We start from the raw sequence: 17947 nt of genomic DNA on the forward strand, positions 1-17947 counted from the left end.
AAGAAACAGAAGCACCACCTACTAAGTCCTTACAGTACCTACAACACCACCGCAAAAAACAAAGTCCCAAGTTTACATTTATCTTGATTGTTACCATCTTCATTACTTATTAAAACTGGACTTGCACCATTAAGCTTCCCCAAGAAACCTTTAAATGAGACAACGAATAAAACGTATGCACAGTTAAGAAGCTATTTGAGAAGATGGTTTCCTACAGTAAGGTTTAACCATAAGAGTAACCATAAGGATTATTCTAAAGGCTCTTGTCAGTTGTAGAAACACAGCTTGTCTTTAGAAATATGCCTCATTACAGAGTTACCAAAGAAAAATAGTTTAGGGGCACTTCTATAGTGTGGATAACTGACCACTTCCCAAAGCTTAAACATCTGTGGCACAGGTCATACCCATCTTTGATGAATGGCATGGCAGGTCCTGGAGGAAGTAAATCCAACTTTCCCACAGCCCAACTCTGGCGATAAATGCATTCCTCTGGCAGTTTGATGGGAGGAAGACACTGGCTGGGAAGCGTCTTCAGTGGTGCAAACATGGAGCATCCCACTAAAGCTTGACAATTCTCGGGTTTATAAACATACGAATAATCCTAAAAGTGAGACATGGTAAAACATCAGCATGGAAATCAGACCACTTGCACAATTAAAACACTTCTCAAAAAAATACGACTAAGTTCAAGCAGTGGTGCTTTAACAGTAAATCCTGATACAGCTGCAGAAGAGGAAGTTAGATGTATACACACGTTATTCGCGGCCATGGCTCTCCGAAAAGCAATATGCTAACACAAACAAGGAACTGCAATCACTCTAATGCATTCCTTCAGCTTACTAATGACTAATTGTGTATTACTCTTTCTTGACCTTTAAGTGGTAAAATACTATATACTACTTACTAGAATGTGCACCAGCTACCCCAGCATAATGCAGAACACAAGTTACAAATTGTACTTAATTTTCCACAGTTCCCATTCAGGATTAAGTAATAAACAGAACAATAATTATTAGAAACATTTATCAGGACTATCAGCACTGCCTACCTTTATTTCAGCAGGTTTGGGGCTGCAAAAACCCTCATCTACTTCAATTCTGAACTGAGCTCCCACACTGGAGCTATTCCCTTCAAGTACTGTTCCTCCAAGTGTAGTGTCCATACTGCCATATTCCTTATTATTCATGTTCATTGGAGAAAATCCCATAATATGTTGTTCCAGTGAAGGTGGAGTTGGATACATTTTATGGAGATCTGCAGTGCCTAGTTTCAGATTAGAAGGAGGCTTTAGAGCACAAAAACATCTGGAAGTGTTTCACATGTCTCAAAATTTCAGTAGGGCAAATGCAGCACATGTTCACAAATTCCCACAACGTACTAGCAGTCAAATGTTTAGAGCTAGTACTCTGTTCAGGGTTGGGGGAAAACACCACCAAAACCAAATAAGCTTACTTATGCATGACAGTGGGTCTAGATTTCCTGCTTTTGCCTCTTTGCAGTTGGATTTGTCGTCAGTGCCATTCACTGTTCTTTTAGATCCAGGCTAAGAGAGAAAGGTAGTATTGTAATAAAATCACTTCAGACATGAACACATGCTTATATTTCCTGCTAACAGGATCTTTCCTGTGTAGTAGACATACAAAGATGAGGCTTTGGATAATATTTAGAAAAATTAAAATAAATCAGAAGCCCAGTGCTAGGTTACATTTGTCCTCCCTTAATACCTGTAACTCAGAGAATGCTCTCCCATCAAGTCACGATGCTATTAAAATGAAAGACTACTTGGAAAATAACGCTCAGCCTGTTAGCAGACAAATTAAAAAAAGCTAAGTAGGGCTGCCCACAATCTATCAGGAAAAACATACATGCTCCCAAAGCCATGCTAACGTTACTGGTGTTACCAATGAACAGGAATAGAAACACAAAAAACACAAATCCTGGAACAAGAAGTACAGGGAAGAAAAGCTGTTGAAATTAAAAGAACAAGAGATACATTTTACAATGTTTAGACAGTACCAGCAGCTATAGAAAATAAAGAGTCTTCATGTTTTAAGAGAAAATCTGCTTGCTTTATATAATGATGACCTTTGATGGCTATTAAGATCCTTCAGCCCTTACTCAGCTACAGCTCCCATTAAAGTTGATGAGCATTTTGTCTGGGTAAGGGGATTTAGGATTAAGCATGGAGCAAAGTACAGTTCGGGAAAGACAACTGATTACAAACAGTATTGAAATAGAAACTAGAAAGATAATGGATTCAGAGCCATCAGAGACTGCAAGAGAAACTGTTCCAAGATAATAGCTGCTGCAATGAGGCAACTTACTTGGCAGAATGTCCACGTGTTTAAATGCCTCTTTCAGAAGTTTTTGTTTTATTTTGGTATTACCCTTATAGACTAGTGAAACAGAACCTAGACCATATTAGAAAAGCACTAGTACCACTGCTGAACCTGTAAAACTATACCTAGAGGTATATTCAAGAGGCATATGCTGTCTAGATAGTAAGGATATAAGATCAAAAGCTTGTTTGTATCAAAAAATATGATGTATAAGTCAACTAGAACAGTACACCTGCTAAAGAGGAGCTACAGCACTTGCTTATGCGCATGTTTTGCAATCTCCTACAAATACCAAAAAAAAAAACCAAGCCCCTAAGAGACATACTTGTTCCTCACAGCTTTTTGTCTAGCAGCTGCCCTTGCTTTTGCACATCACTTACTGTTAGTTCATCTTCATCAGAATTGAAGAGATTGTCAAGGTCAGTATAGGAGACCACCAAGTCTGTTTCATGGAACAGGCTAGTTGATGCAGTGCGAGCATGAGCAGCAATACGTTGGGCATCTATAAAGCAAAACAGACATTAGAAAAACATGGGCAATATATATTCATTTAAAAAAATAAAGACATCTTAAGAACTATTTCCACAGCGGGGGTGGAACATTTGGATTTTATAGACAACATTTATTTGCAAGGTGCAACCAAAAAAATGTGTTCCAGACACATTCATAATTCCAAAGGGACAAGGAAATGCAAACCATAAAGTAATATGTTAGTTACCTATTAAAATCTACTGAATATTCAAGAGATCATTAATATAGCCTAATTAAAAGAGGGGGAAAAATAAAAGATAAAAATAAGTTACTTTACCTTGCTTGACAGAAGGACTAAATAGAGACATAGCATCCTCTCCTTCATGGGATAGAACTGTAACACCAGCTGTCCCATCCTCAGCCTATTACAAAGCAGGCAAACAAAAAAAAAAAAGTCCAAAAGTTTACTTAAATGAATTGGAAAGATGGGAGGCATTTTATCTCCCTGCGGAATTCTTGTATATATCAACTGTATCAAGTTCTCATTAGCCTTCTAGCTCAGCAAGGGTCTAGGGGGTCTGGTTAGGCATTTGCTCAGAGAGAAGGAAACTCGGAATACAGACAATATGCCAGCCACACACAGGTGATGAGCATGGATAAGAACGTAAGTCGTAGATTTTGTGTTGGGGATAAACTTAAAAAGCAAGCAGTGGCTTCTTGCTCATCACCTTGCTGAAAAACACTTGCTATCAGATGCTGCACACTAATTATACTGGTTACTAAATGAAACTCTCGATACCAGGAGTGCATGCACCCGCAACTACTCCTAATAAGTAAATTTAATATACAGGCTCCCAATGCAGATACATTTTCTCCTTTTTTGGAGGGGGTACTTTTGCTTTAAGTTGGTACCAGCTAAAGTGAAGCCGGTAGGGGGAAAAGGGAAGGAAAAGTAATTAAATAAAATCTAAATTCACCGTGCAGGCAACTCGCCACAGTTCAGCTCACCTACCCCAAACCTTTCCACACATGGACAAAGCACTTGCCTCATTCCTCCTCTCTTCCCCAAGCACCTGCCATCACCCATTTCTACAGAAAGGCTAGAGAGATAGATTGATTTTTGTTCTGTTCCAGCAGTGTTCTCCCAGCATAAGCCATAAACCCTAATGCAATAACAACATCAGTGTGCCAAAAACATTTTAGGTGTAGCTAGAGGCATGCTGCATCATTTCATTGATCATTTCTGCTAGAATACAATTTTCTTTAATGTACTTCTAAATACACAGAGAAGGATTTAAATTATATTTGGTGACTAAAGCAATTTGTTTTAATCTCATCACCGATTTGTTTCCTCACTCCTTTACTCACCTTGTGTTTCTTCCCAGCTTCCCTCTCAATGTTCTGCCTATCTTTTTTACTGTCAGGGAATAAGAATTCCACATCACCATCAACAAAGGCATAAGGATCAATTTCAGGTTCCTGGTCAGCTTCCGTCGCTACTGCTGCTAGGTATTGGTTTTTACTCTGATACTTTTGCACCAGTTCATCTGAAACCTTTAGAGGTTTCCTACATTGCACCATTAATCTGCACAGAAAAAAAATAAAAATCACAGAATATTATTTGTCATTTATGATGTAGAAATACTTGAGCTAACACACAGCCTTTATAAGAACAACTTCATCTTCCCACTTTCTTCTATTCCACCCCAGTTTCAGAAAATTTGGGGAAAAAAAGATTAAATCATTAGTCATTTAATATAACCTCCTCACACACGTCAGATACAGCAGTGATTCATTCTGCCCATCTCTCCTCAAGCACTGTCAATTCAGATAAAGATTAGTAATTTAGCCCAGGTCATAGCTGTCATTTATCATAAAGTACAAATGTATTAAACTATCTATATCCACTAAAAGGAACTCACCAGGTTAAAAACATTACTCATTGTCATGCCCCATCCATGTCCAAACAAATGATCAGAAAGAAGTGATTAAACCTGAATTCTTCTTTTTTTAAGAGCTTGATTTTACATATCCCAGTATACAAAAGGCACCATGTGAGAAAGGTATTCCTCCAAACAAGACAAGTATTTCAGGACTATCAGACTAATACAGGGATTTCTTCTTGCTCCAAGACCCCCCCTCCTCCCAAGCAGCAACAGAATGACCAGCAAGAAGCATTTACAGAAATCTCGTGCATGAAATGAAAAAGGGGTGTTGCAAGAATACAGATGATAGAGGGATACCTCAAGTCCAAACAGAGGTTCTAACATGTCTATTCTTTCCCTTCTTGAGCCTCTGTCCAAAAGGAAACAGACATAAGAAACTGTCTCTCACATCTAGCAGGCCCTGGTTCTGACAGCCTATACACAGACACTAATCTGGAGTTTAGAATAAGATAGGCTTACATTTCTCCTCTGAGAGATCAGAAATAATGAAAAGCGTGATACAGAACAAGTCAAAGAGTTCAACCTTGAAATTCTGCACACAAAAAGGCGCAGTGATCCCTCAGAGCCCTCCTCGCTGCCTTGTACATCCCTGTCAACTACAGGTATGAGAAAGGACACAGAAACAGGTTTACTTTGTCAGGAGACTTCTTAGAAATAACCTCAGAACTAACACCGCTGTCAAATCCACCCATGCTGCTCATCCACTCTCAATAAAATCTTGCTTTAGGCATGACCACCACAGCACGACTGCCCCAGACAACAGTGCAATATGGGTGGCTTTGTGTCAAACACCACTGGCACTTACGTGTGGAGTAGCACTCAATGGAGTTGAGAAGAAAAAAAGATGGGAATGACTTTCTATGAACAAGGAATTAAAACACCAGAAAAATATGTAACAAAAGTAAGTAGTGCTTTCCAGTATTTTTGACCACAGAGGGAGAGAAATTGTCAGATACTCAGGAGGGGAGGGAAGAGAGAAATACATTCAATGAGTTGTTAAATCAAACTAGAAGCCATACAAGGACAGACCGTGTCTTGGACAGAAAAAGCAAGTTTTGAAGTAGAGCATATCTTTCTCTTTCTGGTTGGCTGAAATGAATTCAAGGCAAAAAAAGAATAGCACTAAAAATCCTATAAATGCACATCCTGAAAGAGTCAAGACGTGCACAGTGAACACAAAAGATATGGCTACAAAACTGTGTATGAGAACAGACCAACAGCTACAGCATATTTACTTCTTGTAGCTTTCCTACCTAGCAAAGTCAAGGTGACTGCCATCAGTGGCTTTCCACTGCCAGCAATGAAACAAAAATCAACATCAAATTTTAGTCTTGGGAGCAGCTACTTCAACTCTTGTACAAATTGAGTACACTGACTCTGAAAAAACAGCTTCAGTAATTTGATGCTGATCACATTAAGAGTCTCCTTCCACCTGAACAGGAAAAAGATAATTGGACCAAAGCAATCAACAGCAAGTGAGTTGAGAGAGGCAATTCTGGGGGCATTTGAGATGCATTTTTTAACCCTTGATCACATCCCCAAGCCCAAGTTTGTCACCTCTGGATCCAGGTCCCAGTCCCATTCAGTTTAGAATGCTATGGACAGACCTGTCAGCACCTGGAGCTTCCCATTACCATTCCCTTCCTACAGCACATCCTCACAAGGAAGCGCCATAAAAGGTGGATGACAGGAAGAATTTCTTAGGCAGTGCAACAGCAAAGAAGTCACAGCCAAGTGGTTTTCTTTTAGGTGTGTTGTTCTTATGTTTGGGAGGGTTTTAATTTTGTGGGGGGTCTGGGGTATTTTTGGTAGTGGTGGTGGCCTTTTAAGGAGAGTTTGGTTTTGATTTCACTGGTAGAAAAAAATCCGTGTTGATTTATTCTGCAGGAGAACAGAGCTCAAACCTAAGTTTTAACACGAAACCACCAGTGTTGCTTTTTTTCCTCCATTGCCTCGAAGCTCCATAATTTATTAACACTTAGGCAGCATGAGAAAAGTGACTAATTCAGCAGAGTAGAACATTCCCAAACCTGGTGCTAAATAACACAAGCTTTCAAGCATAAATTGTACTTATTCAACAACCCTCTTTTTTTAAAACAGTTACAGACTGCACATACGTTACTTCAATACATATCAGCTTACATTAAGATAATATTAAACAAGTAAATCAACATTCTCAGATACATTTCCTGTAGCTCAAAGGCTGAGGTTCTAACAAGGATCTAGTCTGAATGTCTCAATCTTCCTTCAAGTTAGATAAGCTTTGTTTAATGAATGAGGGTTTCTCATACAAGTCGAGGTCCACAAGCAGTAACAGGAGACACACTGGTCACTTGTTTTCTTTGAATGATAACATCAAATCTTTACGCTTTTTGAACACCATGGAGAGAATGCACCATGTGTGAGAACACCAGTTGACGTTACTGATTCCAAAGAGAAATTTGTCATATTAGAAAGTAGTTACAGCCTACATTAAAGTTAACACCTACCAGGAAACCAGGTTAGCTTCCTTATTCCCATCAGCTGTTTAAATACCAGCTCTTCTGAATAAAGAGCAGAACTGAGGTACAAGAAACTTCATTTTTAACAGAGTAAGTCTGCAGCTGAGACCATCCATGCTTTCTTCAAGTAATGAAGAAAGCAGATATTATAATGAGAAAATTACTGAGGGGGGAGTGGAAATGGACACTATAACTGTAAGTCCCAAATAGGCATAATTTGGCTACAGAATAATTTTACAGTAGAAAAATAAACTTCGTTGCCATCTGCTAAATCAGAGTTCTAATGAGAAAAAGCTGCAAAGTCTTACTACACACTTGACTGTGCTTCGTGCTCACATTTCACAAGTATTATCTCCTTGCATGCAGACAGCACAGACAGTTACGCTCACACACTCGGTGCTACTGCTCGAGCTGACGAGAACAACGTTCTGTTTTAGTGACAAGCTTGCTTATACTGAGAAACTGCTGCCTTTGGCCACTCGGTTTCCTCACTTTCTCATGTTATTACTATGATATTAAGCACTACTTACTCTGTAACTGATGTTAGGTTTTCCTGTCCAGCAGGTATTACTGGATCATCTCTCAACTTATCATTTGGAAGCTGAGGTGGTAAGAATTCCCCATCCTTTTTCTTTGGAACTTTATAATACTTCCAAGTAGTATCAGCTTCATCTTCCTCCAAATTCACTGCAGTACCAACATACATTGTAGGCTCTATAACTTCAGGAAATTGAGCTGGAAAAGGCTGAGACAAGCCATCGAGTCTGTCTTCCATTGTTTTTGTGGGAACCAAGGGGTCTGGTGTTGGCATCTGGTAGAAATGTTGACTCTGAGGAGTAGAAGGAGCTTTAGCTACCCCTTCATCAACTACGTCACACGGGTGAGGACTAAGTGGTGGTGGCTGAGGTGAGTTTGCCATTTCAGCGTTATGCATCTGAGGAGTCTTTGCTACATCATTAGTTCGGATATTTGAAAATCTCACTTGACTGTCTGGTGCAGTCATGACAAGCCTCTGACTTGCTGAATCTGCCTCCATGGCAACATCATCACTGATAGATACACGATGATGAAAAGGAGTCAAAGGGCGTTTCTGTGGCTTATCCCCTTTGTCTTGCTTCTCATTTGTCTTGTGCTTTGGAGCTGCTTGCTGTTGTTGGCCCACAGGTGGTGCCTGCCCCTGTTGACCTGAATTTCTTGGTTTGAGATTTTTGTGCCTGCAGAATTAATACAGGAAAAAATACTTCACATTAATCTTTCAAATATGCCTATCATGTTCCTTTTCACCAGATAAGAACCTGCTTCTAAGCCATTAAACAGCTGATTATAGAAGCCTGAAACTGATACCATTCTGAAGTGAAGCTGCTTCTTTCTGACCATAACTTAACTTGAATGACCCAAGTAGCACTGCAAGATTTTAGGACACCATTTAAAAAACTGGAAAAGCTGTCCTATGAGCAAAACACACACAATCCTCATAACTAAAGACAGTATTTTAACAGAAATAGTCAGTCACATGAACACGTTGTCACTTTTCTGCCAACACGGTAGAACAACGTATGAATTGGTGAATGACTTCCTGAATTCAGGCATCAATACTAACCAACCGTGCTGTCCAAGTCTGTAAGTTAAAGAGTGGAGAATTAACATCAAGAATCCAGAAGAGAAGCTCAGTCCTACAAAAGCTATTTCAAAGCTTTTGCAGCTATTTATTGACAAATTTAGCAAGTGTGGAAAAAAGAAAAACTCAGTGTCTCAACTGATTAATGCAGGTGTTTTGAAGTATAACTGCACTTGAACATTTTGTCTGGAAGTTCAAGATGAAAACTTTCCAGATCATCTGACAGAATGAGAGACATGAAATACCAAAGTCTAGAATGGAATGTTTATGATTAAGCTACTGCACTTAATGAACTGCACGTGCATCCTTAATGCCTGGTATTCTTTGCCACTCTTCCATTAGCAAAGTTAAGAAACATGCAACTTTTCAACTGAAAAAAAAAAACCAGGATTAAGCAGGGGGAAAAAAAAAAGTAAGAGGTATTAAAATCTATTTTTACTTTTAATTCTCATACACGTACATGGTTTTCACTGCTTAGAATTCAATAAGGGGGTTTAATTCTTTGCAATTTCTCTTTAGGCAACTGCAGATTTCTAATACAAACCTCACACAGTTATTAATTGTTTTCTCTTAACAAGTGCTATCATACCTAAATTTTCCTTTAACAGAATATTTAATCCTCCTCCATCTCCCAGCTCGTCTGAGGACAAGTGTATTTCCAGTATTTCCACGGAATTTCAACCAACCATTTCAATAAAGGGGGAAAAAAATGTACTTCTTTCAAAATGTTACATCCTCCAGACATTAATTTTTAAGATGCCAATATTCATTGCAAAGTAATCAGTGTGACACTTAAATCAGAGAAAGTGTTTAAACCTTTGCAACACTTCAGTCACCTAAAGATTAGTATTCTGCTGTAAGTACAGTAATTGAGAGTTCACTGAAATTAATGTTTCCATTTATTTTAAACCCCTGCATTAACAGTCTGTGTCATTGCACAGTTTCAAAACAAAAGTCATAACAAAACCTGGAAGTTGAATTCAGACTTTCTCCCTGTGCTTTGACCCTTTCCCCCCACCTCCATCTAATACAAAAACACATACTGCCAACCACATCACAGAAAAGCAGTTTTATATACAAACATTCATGAAAACTTCACAAAAAAGTAAAGCAAGTTTGGGTTTCTTTCTCATATTCTTCTAGACACAATGCTACAGTCATCCTGCTCTTGATTAATAGCTTTCTCCCTTCAAGGCTGATGTCACAGCCCTGTAAAAAACGTTCTTAATTCCTAAATAAATAGGCATTCCCTTTCCACTGCTGCCCAAGAAAGTTGCCCAGAGATAGTTTCTACAGGCCTAAGGAATTCCAGCCCAAGACTCAAGAAAAGTCACTGAACTGCCAGCAGGTCAACTCCAGTGATTCACTTGAATAAAACCTCTGCATAATCTTATTGGGCAGAGTTTCAAGACCTACAATGACATTTAGGAGATGAGATACAAATTTTGTTACTGCTTCCTTACAAGCAGCTATTGCTTAATTACTCCTAAAGGACTCATCAGGAGCCCTCTCCTGAGCACTTCAATCTCAATGTACATTGTTGGACTGCAGGTTTGCCAAGTACTGTACCTTGAACAATTGCAATTTGTCCTCTGCGTGGCTTCAACAAAATCCCAGCATGCTATCTTTTCAGCTGTCTCTTCATCACACAAGCCATTTGAAGTAGCAGAATACTTCCTCCTACGATTCAATATGGGGAGAATTATTTGGGATCAACATATGTTCTTTCCTTATCTTCTGTCATACCTCAAGAGTGGTTTTGTGACACCAGATGCAGCAAAGAAACTCTGAATATCCTTTTACTAACATATTAAAATGAGAACTAAACAAACTACTACTTAGGAACAAATTAACTTCTTCAAAATGTTTTAGTACTAAGAGAAAGAATCTTCTACTAGCAATTACCACGTCTTTAACAGAAGTACTTTCTGCAATGAATACACAAGATACCATGGGTATTTTTAGCTTCACAAAATGAGAACGTACTTGTTCTGTGCTCTGTTCATATTGCATTCTTGCCAAACTCTGTCCACCACTTGGTTGGCCAGCTTTCTAGGTATTTTGCCACCATGATGGCTGGTACTATCAGAGATGAATCCATCAGAAACTGAAGAGAACTTCACCCACTTCTGGGCAGATTGAGCATCAACTGGAAAGGAGGGGAAATAGTTTTAGGCAATGTAGCAATATGCTCACAACCACTATTACTCCTATTCAATCACCACAGGAACATGTTAGGAAGAAAAGTATCTTCTTAACTCAAATTAGGAAATTATGAATAAATAAAAAAATGTAAGTGTAGGAGCAGATTATTATAATATGCTTCCCTCCCAATGAAAATAAAAAAAAAACAAACCATCATACATGTTTAGAACTGGTCTTTATCTTCCAAGGAACTACAGACCTGAAGAAAATAACTTGAGCAAAGCTACCTGTTAGCAAATTTAACAGCATTATTATTTAAAAACCCCAAACAAACAAAAAAAAAAGAAAGGTCAAACTAAGGTAACAGGAGACTTTGGGGAAAAAAAAACAAAACCTCTTCTGCACAAGAACTGTATGCAAAGCCACATGAAACTATCAGTGAGCCTTACCCACTTTGACTGACTTTGACTTAGAGTGGCTTACCATGACCACTACTCTCACACAGTTCAGAGGGCTCACAGCCTTACTGGAAACCTAACTACAAACAGTCTTCCTTGCACTGGGAATAAGACCGAAAACATCACTTTGCTCTCTAATGGCTGATGACAACATTCAGTACAAAAGCGGTCCTGATTTCAGCAACTTACAAAAATGTTTAAGTTAATTTTGCACAAAACTGAATAATAAAAATTGGTTTTACTACAACAGACTTATGACTAAAGAAATATGATGTCAGCTGCACAAAGAACATCTGAATCCTTTCCAACCATTGCTAGGTTTAAAGGAGAAGCCATCAAAATGATTCCCCACATGCTGAAGCTGATTTGATAATACCTGTTTGAACTTCCTCTGGAGATGTCGGTGGAGTGAGAGTTACTGAAGACATGGCAGGATCTCTTGTGGAAGCAGGCACTTGGTGGACACCCAAGCAAGTCGTTGAACAGTGCGATGCCCCTACGGTACTAGGGGCAGGGATGTCTGTCTGGGGAACTAGAACGAAGCATGCTGGGTATACCATTCGCACACCAGCTGCAATAAAGAGCAAGTGCATTTTACAGCTGTTTACCAAAACTTTATGTTCAAAAATCATCAACAACTGGATCATTTCACCCATCACTCATAAGTTTACCTACCCTTTCTACCTACTCATTCATCATTCTTGGACAAAAACTATCTGTTGTCACCCTCATCATTACTTGATGGATTGTTTTATACAGAAGATTTGGGTGAATGAATGAAAATGGCTTTGTATTTACAGGCAAAGACAGCCCTGGTACCTAACATGCTACTGCTCGCTTCTATCATTTTGTTTTATAAACAAGACTGAGAATATCCTTTTTAGTACCACGTAAAACTGACAAGATTCCCCTCCCCATCATCAGGGTCTCCAGCCATCACGGCAATACAAGCTTGTAACAGTCATTACAGAGAAATTATTACATTAGCTGACAAATCAAAGGTCAACAGCCCACAGGAGAGGAACAAACTACTGCATCCCAGGGGCTTAGAACAGCAGCAGATAAATGCTGTGCCCCAGTACATCAAGCTCTCCAGGACTGTGGGTTTGAAGACATCCCTGTTCCATTTGAATTTGCACAGAACCTGAAACAGGTGCTTGTGATGCACCTCTGATGTCAATGGAGATAGCCTAGGGGGTTTTGATTATACTTTATGTATTTATTTTAAAAGCTATCTTGTTTCTCAGGGCACAAAGAAAAAACCTCCTCCTAACAGGTCTGCAAACCCCACTTTACATAGTCCTGAGCATTAAACAGAAAAGCCAGGAGACCAACAGCAGTTGGAAATAGTTACAAAAAGGAATAAAATGCATTCGGAATTGCAGACCGAACCACCCAGAATACTTCAGTTGAAGGTAGTCAGAGTACTAACCAACAAGGACTTCAACAGCAGCTAAAGAATCATCTTCCCAATCCATGTCTTCTTGTTTTTCCTCAGATCCCTCCTTCAAGTTGGATGTGACAGGATAGAATTGTTTCCATTCACCAATAAGCTTTTTTGTCGATGAATCAGAAAGCTTGAATGACTGCCCTGTGAGCGTGCCATTTAATCCAAAGGGACTTAGAATAACTAAAAAGATAAATAAAAATACATTGGAGAGTATGTCCAAACAAAATGCACTCTTCCTCACTGAAACAGTGTTACTGTTATTTCAGCCACACCAAATAACTTACCATTGTTAAGTCAAAACTGCACCCTACTCACGTTTTACTACACTGCAGAAGTTTTTGGTAATAGATACACATTGTTAAATGTATGTACCAGCATACAGGTGGGATAAAGAAATGCTATTGCAAATTCTGTCAGAGTTAAGCTGTTTCCTCATCCTTTCGTCCTGCTTGGTACAGTTACAACAATGTATACACAGGGAAGTAATCCATTTCATGTTTAGTCCTGTCCATATTAGGAAAGCACAGCTACTGGCAAATTGCATTCAAAAAGAACAAGTTTGGACACTGAGCATTAATAAACAAGGGCAGTGTGGTCATGCAGTAGGACTGACTTCCAATGCAAGTGTGTCTAAGGGAATGATCAAACAGCCCACGTTAGACTCAGGCCCCATCACTCCTTTGTCTTTGAGGACATAGCCTGCATCTGCTGGTGGAACCAAAGGAATTTACAGGAAAGGAAGAGCCAAACAAGAACAGGTAGGGAGAATGAATAGGTTAAGAATATTGAGTCAAAAATAGATTTCTAAAAGAGGGGACATTCGGACACCTCTTCTCCCCCTTCCATTCTTTGCCAGAAGTCTTCATTCTATGCAATTGGAAGCATTGATTCATTTTAATACCTGCTACTGACTGGCAAAACCTACCTTGAAAAGGGCTGTTTGACTGCTGGGCGAGAGTGAGGTGTTCTTCACTGAGCAGGTACACAGGTTGATGCTGACTGATCTCCACACTGGTGCAAACATTGCTATCTCCATGTAAGAAGAAGGTGAATGAGCAGGACAAGTGCTCGCTGGGTAAAGAGAAATGGGGAGGGTGCAGAGGGTGGAAGGGAGGGAAAAAATTCCTAAGTATAGAACCTCAAAGAAGTTGATGGCTTTCTCAACTAGTCTGAAGGCATTTCCTCCCAAGATATTTATTAATGAAGTAACCAAAAATCCCTTCTAAATCTAAATATGCTATCTAAATAGCAAGAGGTGCCAAATACATGTGCTAATACATATTGGAGTATTTACAAAATATTCCAGCATTAGAGACAAAACCAAAGATCAATCAGTTTGAAAACAACAGACACCAGGTTTCCAATCTCTTTAGACTCACACTTTATATTTTGAAGTCTGGATGAAATTTAAAATATAATATTTTGCAAGACAAAAAAATAAAAATTAACTCATTATTTTTACACCTATTTAAATTCTATGCAAATATTTCTGAGCATTATTAATTTTAGTGAGGTCATAGCTAGGTTTTCCTGCCACAAACCAACTAAGCAAAATTTATACTTTAAGCTTTATAGTTAGTATTAGCCATATTTAAAAGCAAGAAGAATGGCAACAGCTTTGAGAAGTGCTGGTTTTGGTTTTAAAAACCGAATCTTATATCCATGCTCCTGAAGCCAATCAAGTCACTAAAAATTAAATCCTGTATCTACACGAAAGGGAAGATAAAAATCAATTTAAGAAAAACCAAAATTCAAGTCATTGTTAAAGTCATTAAAGCAAGTATCGATGTTTAATGTCTGATGCTTCACTGATGCTTCTCTCAGTCCAAAGTGTTTGAGAAAAAACAAAACCAAACCAGTCCTGTACAGCAAGACACCTCAACAATAAACACACCTCCTTCATAAGGGGCAGGAATACAGCCGGAAGGCAAACCAGCAGCTCCCTGCCAGGCCACCACAGCACTGGTACATCTTCATACTCAGCTCCGTCTGAAAACACTTTTTTCCCCCTCCTTTTTAAAGGGGTTGGACAGGCACAGCCATTTTCAGTTGCACTAGCGACAGGTTCTCTCAAGTGTCTGTCAGACTAGTACAATCCCATAGGAAAAGAACCGATGTTTAAAAGCAAGAAGATGCTGTTCACACTGGATTTGAAATCAGGTCCACCATGTCAGTAAGGGAAGAGGGAAAGTCAAGGAGAACTTTAAAAGTACTTCATAAACTACAGAAGAGAAAATAAATCCTTCTCTGTAAGAAGGGAAGCATCAGGCACTTGCTCTGTCTCACAGAAAGGAAAAACACCACAACAAACCAGTCAAAGGAAACAGACAAAATTCGGTTAGTCAAAATAGCAAAAAACAGTGCATTCTTTACAAGGCCAAATGGAAGAGACGCCTAGAAAGACTGTATGAATGCAACATGACTATTTCCCCCTAAAAAAAAATTAGACCCCCACAACTAAGGCGAGGACTGTGTGCATGCTGTCTGACCTCCAGAAATGCTTGCATTGCTTGGTCTACAGGAGAAGGCAAAGTTTTGCATTCCTGAAAGAGACACACAGAGCTCCAGAGCACAAAGAACAGAAACTCCAGCACCTGAGCAGCCTTATTAAAGTGCAACCTCTGCACATGCAGTTACTAGAGACATCTTTAGTGGCATTTCCAAGATGCTTCTTTCCTCCACCTGGAGACAGATGGTAAAGGAAAAAAGGAAATTCTGGAATCGGCAAAGGCAGGTTTATATAAACCAATGTATAAATTGGTTCACTGAGTCTTGCCCAAAGAGCAGCCACCAGGGCAGTCGCCACAATGAGAAGCAAGAAGGCGACAGCATCAGGCACACGGCTTTGCCTACCAGCAGGTTTAAAATTAGGGACCTGAAACATTTCAAGGATGAGAGAACCCACAAACCGTTCAAGGAGGCACAGGAAGTGCAGCACGTTTTTTAAGACAGTAACAAAGCAGGCACGAGGATGAGGAACTGCTCTGAGCAGCTGGCCCTGACCGAAGCACAGCAGTTTTCAGGGTGCATCAAGCCGGTGGTGGTGGCTGCTCTGCTGCTCCATTTAATTGTGCTTTAGGAATATAAAAAAGGCAGGATCCAGATGAGCAAGTTATCACTCTCCATTAACAGCTACTTAGCACAACTGCTTCAGTTGGTCAGCTCCGGACAGGATACCTCCTTGCAGATGAAATAACACACTGCTTAGGAATCCCAGTAAAGTTAGTTTCCAAAATGGAGTGATGAAGGATATAAGCACCTTGTTGATGCGTTCAAGTTCAAGTCAAGTCAGGTGGCTAGCAAACACCACTAAATTCCTCTATGGGAATGTGATCAAAATTCAATCCTTATGCAAGTAGTTTAATGCTTCTTTTCAAGCCAGATTTCATTTTAAAATACCATATTGGATGGTTTAAGGTGAAAGAGTGGAAGGTGTTCTTGGTTCTGAGTGACACGTAACAGTTTAGGAGTTAAGTACAAGTGAGGCAAAGTTTAAACAAAAAAAGCAGCACATATTTTTCAAGTACACTTTAAATGCAGGTAAGCTGTGTCTTTGGTAAATACTGCATTATTGCACAGATAAAGGGTAGACAATTGTAGCATTATCTGATGGAACCGAGATAAACCAAGACAAAAAGAAGCATCAGCATGATAACAGAAGTGTTTCAACCCATTCCTCTGCAAAACTAGTCCTAAGAAGGAGCAAGGAAAATTCAAGGTCACCATGCAAAAGCCAAATCAAAACCAGAAACAAAAACAACCCTCAAAACTAGAACTCCTTTCTTGCCCTACTCAGCAGGAGAGGTTTCCAACGAAATAATAAAGTAAGAGAGTAACCGCTGTTGTCACTGACACCAGCCAGCCAGGCTTGGCATGCGAGCTGTGAGCATGCTACGGGCACGGCAGGGAGAGCAGATGCACCGTGGCACCATTCATTCTAGAAAATCCAAATGTTACACAATTTTCACTAATTCTGATTCTAAATTTAAGCGTTCAACAGCAAAATGATGCACACCACCTTAGGGTTTTGCCTTGGTACCTTCCGAGGTGCGGCAAAGTCATGTTACACACAATAGGATAATATTGTTTCATCGTAGAAATACGTAGTAAAAACCTTTGCTGTCCTTAAGCACAAGCTAGGGGAACAGATTCCCACACAGTGTAAACAGTATCTCCTGAAAACAGGAGTCATCTTTAAACTAAAGGTTAACATGAAAGGTAAAACTAACACTTGACTCAAACATAGCATTCGATTTCTTCCTAGCTTGTCATGCTAGTCAGGTTTCTCCACATTTAACACCCTAATTTCTGCTAGGTTACAAAACTTCAGGAAATATCAGTGCACGGGAAATAATCACAAGAAAAACAATGAAGAATCCTAATGGAAAATAGAAAATCAAACCCATATGAAGTTTCTTTGCAGGGAAGTGGAGAAAAGGAGGAAGGAAAACAAAGAACCAGAGCTGTAAGTCACTGGATGCGCCTACACACACCATTTTATGGACCTTGTAAGAAACTCTATTTTTTATTATTACTAATTTTGTACATTCTCAAATTCCTTATGTTCTACAGACTGACTGCTAGTACACTGCGCCACCTCAACCTCAGCACAGGAGGGATCTTCTCAAACCTTATCATAACCTGTTAAAAACAATACACACACACACATATATATATACACACATATCTTTCTCCACTCTTTAAGTCTGTCTCTCCTATTCTCAATAACTCATCTCACAACCAAAAATCCTAATCAGGCAAAAAAAAATTACCTACTTATCACCTTGGGGTAAACAGGCAAATTACCTTCACCATTCAGTCAAGGACACAACAGAGAGCAAGCTGGTGGTTTCCTGCTTGCTAATGCAGGGTTCACCCTATGCTTTTATTTGCAGACATTTTAAGTAGCTCAGAAGATCACCAGATAATTTGTGCAGAACGTGTCGGGACTGAAGTATTTAAAACCACCTCAATGCTCAGAACTTGCACCCTGCATGGAGAGAGAATCAGGGAAGGTAG

The 17947-nt window shown here is 39.4% G+C and overlaps 1 protein-coding gene across 1 annotated transcript in view; it reads right to left on the reverse strand.

The window, feature by feature from the left end:
* The window catches only part of MED13 (mediator complex subunit 13), a 53739-nt gene that overhangs the window by 13061 nt on the left and 22731 nt on the right, over window positions 1-17947 (reverse strand). Inside the window, exons 4-15 of the mRNA XM_061470553.1 lie at window positions 13854-13999; window positions 12911-13108; window positions 11855-12049; window positions 10862-11024; window positions 10445-10555; window positions 7788-8471; window positions 4179-4395; window positions 3148-3232; window positions 2720-2841; window positions 1453-1543; window positions 1049-1263; window positions 405-601 (exon numbers count right to left, since the gene is read on the reverse strand). Of these exons, the coding sequence (XP_061326537.1) occupies window positions 405-601; window positions 1049-1263; window positions 1453-1543; window positions 2720-2841; window positions 3148-3232; window positions 4179-4395; window positions 7788-8471; window positions 10445-10555; window positions 10862-11024; window positions 11855-12049; window positions 12911-13108; window positions 13854-13999 (2424 nt within the window). The remainder of the gene's footprint in view (window positions 1-404; window positions 602-1048; window positions 1264-1452; window positions 1544-2719; window positions 2842-3147; window positions 3233-4178; window positions 4396-7787; window positions 8472-10444; window positions 10556-10861; window positions 11025-11854; window positions 12050-12910; window positions 13109-13853; window positions 14000-17947) is intronic.

The sequence above is a fragment of the Pezoporus flaviventris genome, unplaced genomic scaffold (assembly GCF_033815535.1).
Source record: "Pezoporus flaviventris isolate CSIRO_AGI_PZ_B2104156 unplaced genomic scaffold, CSIRO_AGI_Pfla_v1 ptg000063l, whole genome shotgun sequence".
In the NCBI taxonomy this organism is placed as follows: domain Eukaryota; kingdom Metazoa; phylum Chordata; class Aves; order Psittaciformes; family Psittacidae; genus Pezoporus; species Pezoporus flaviventris.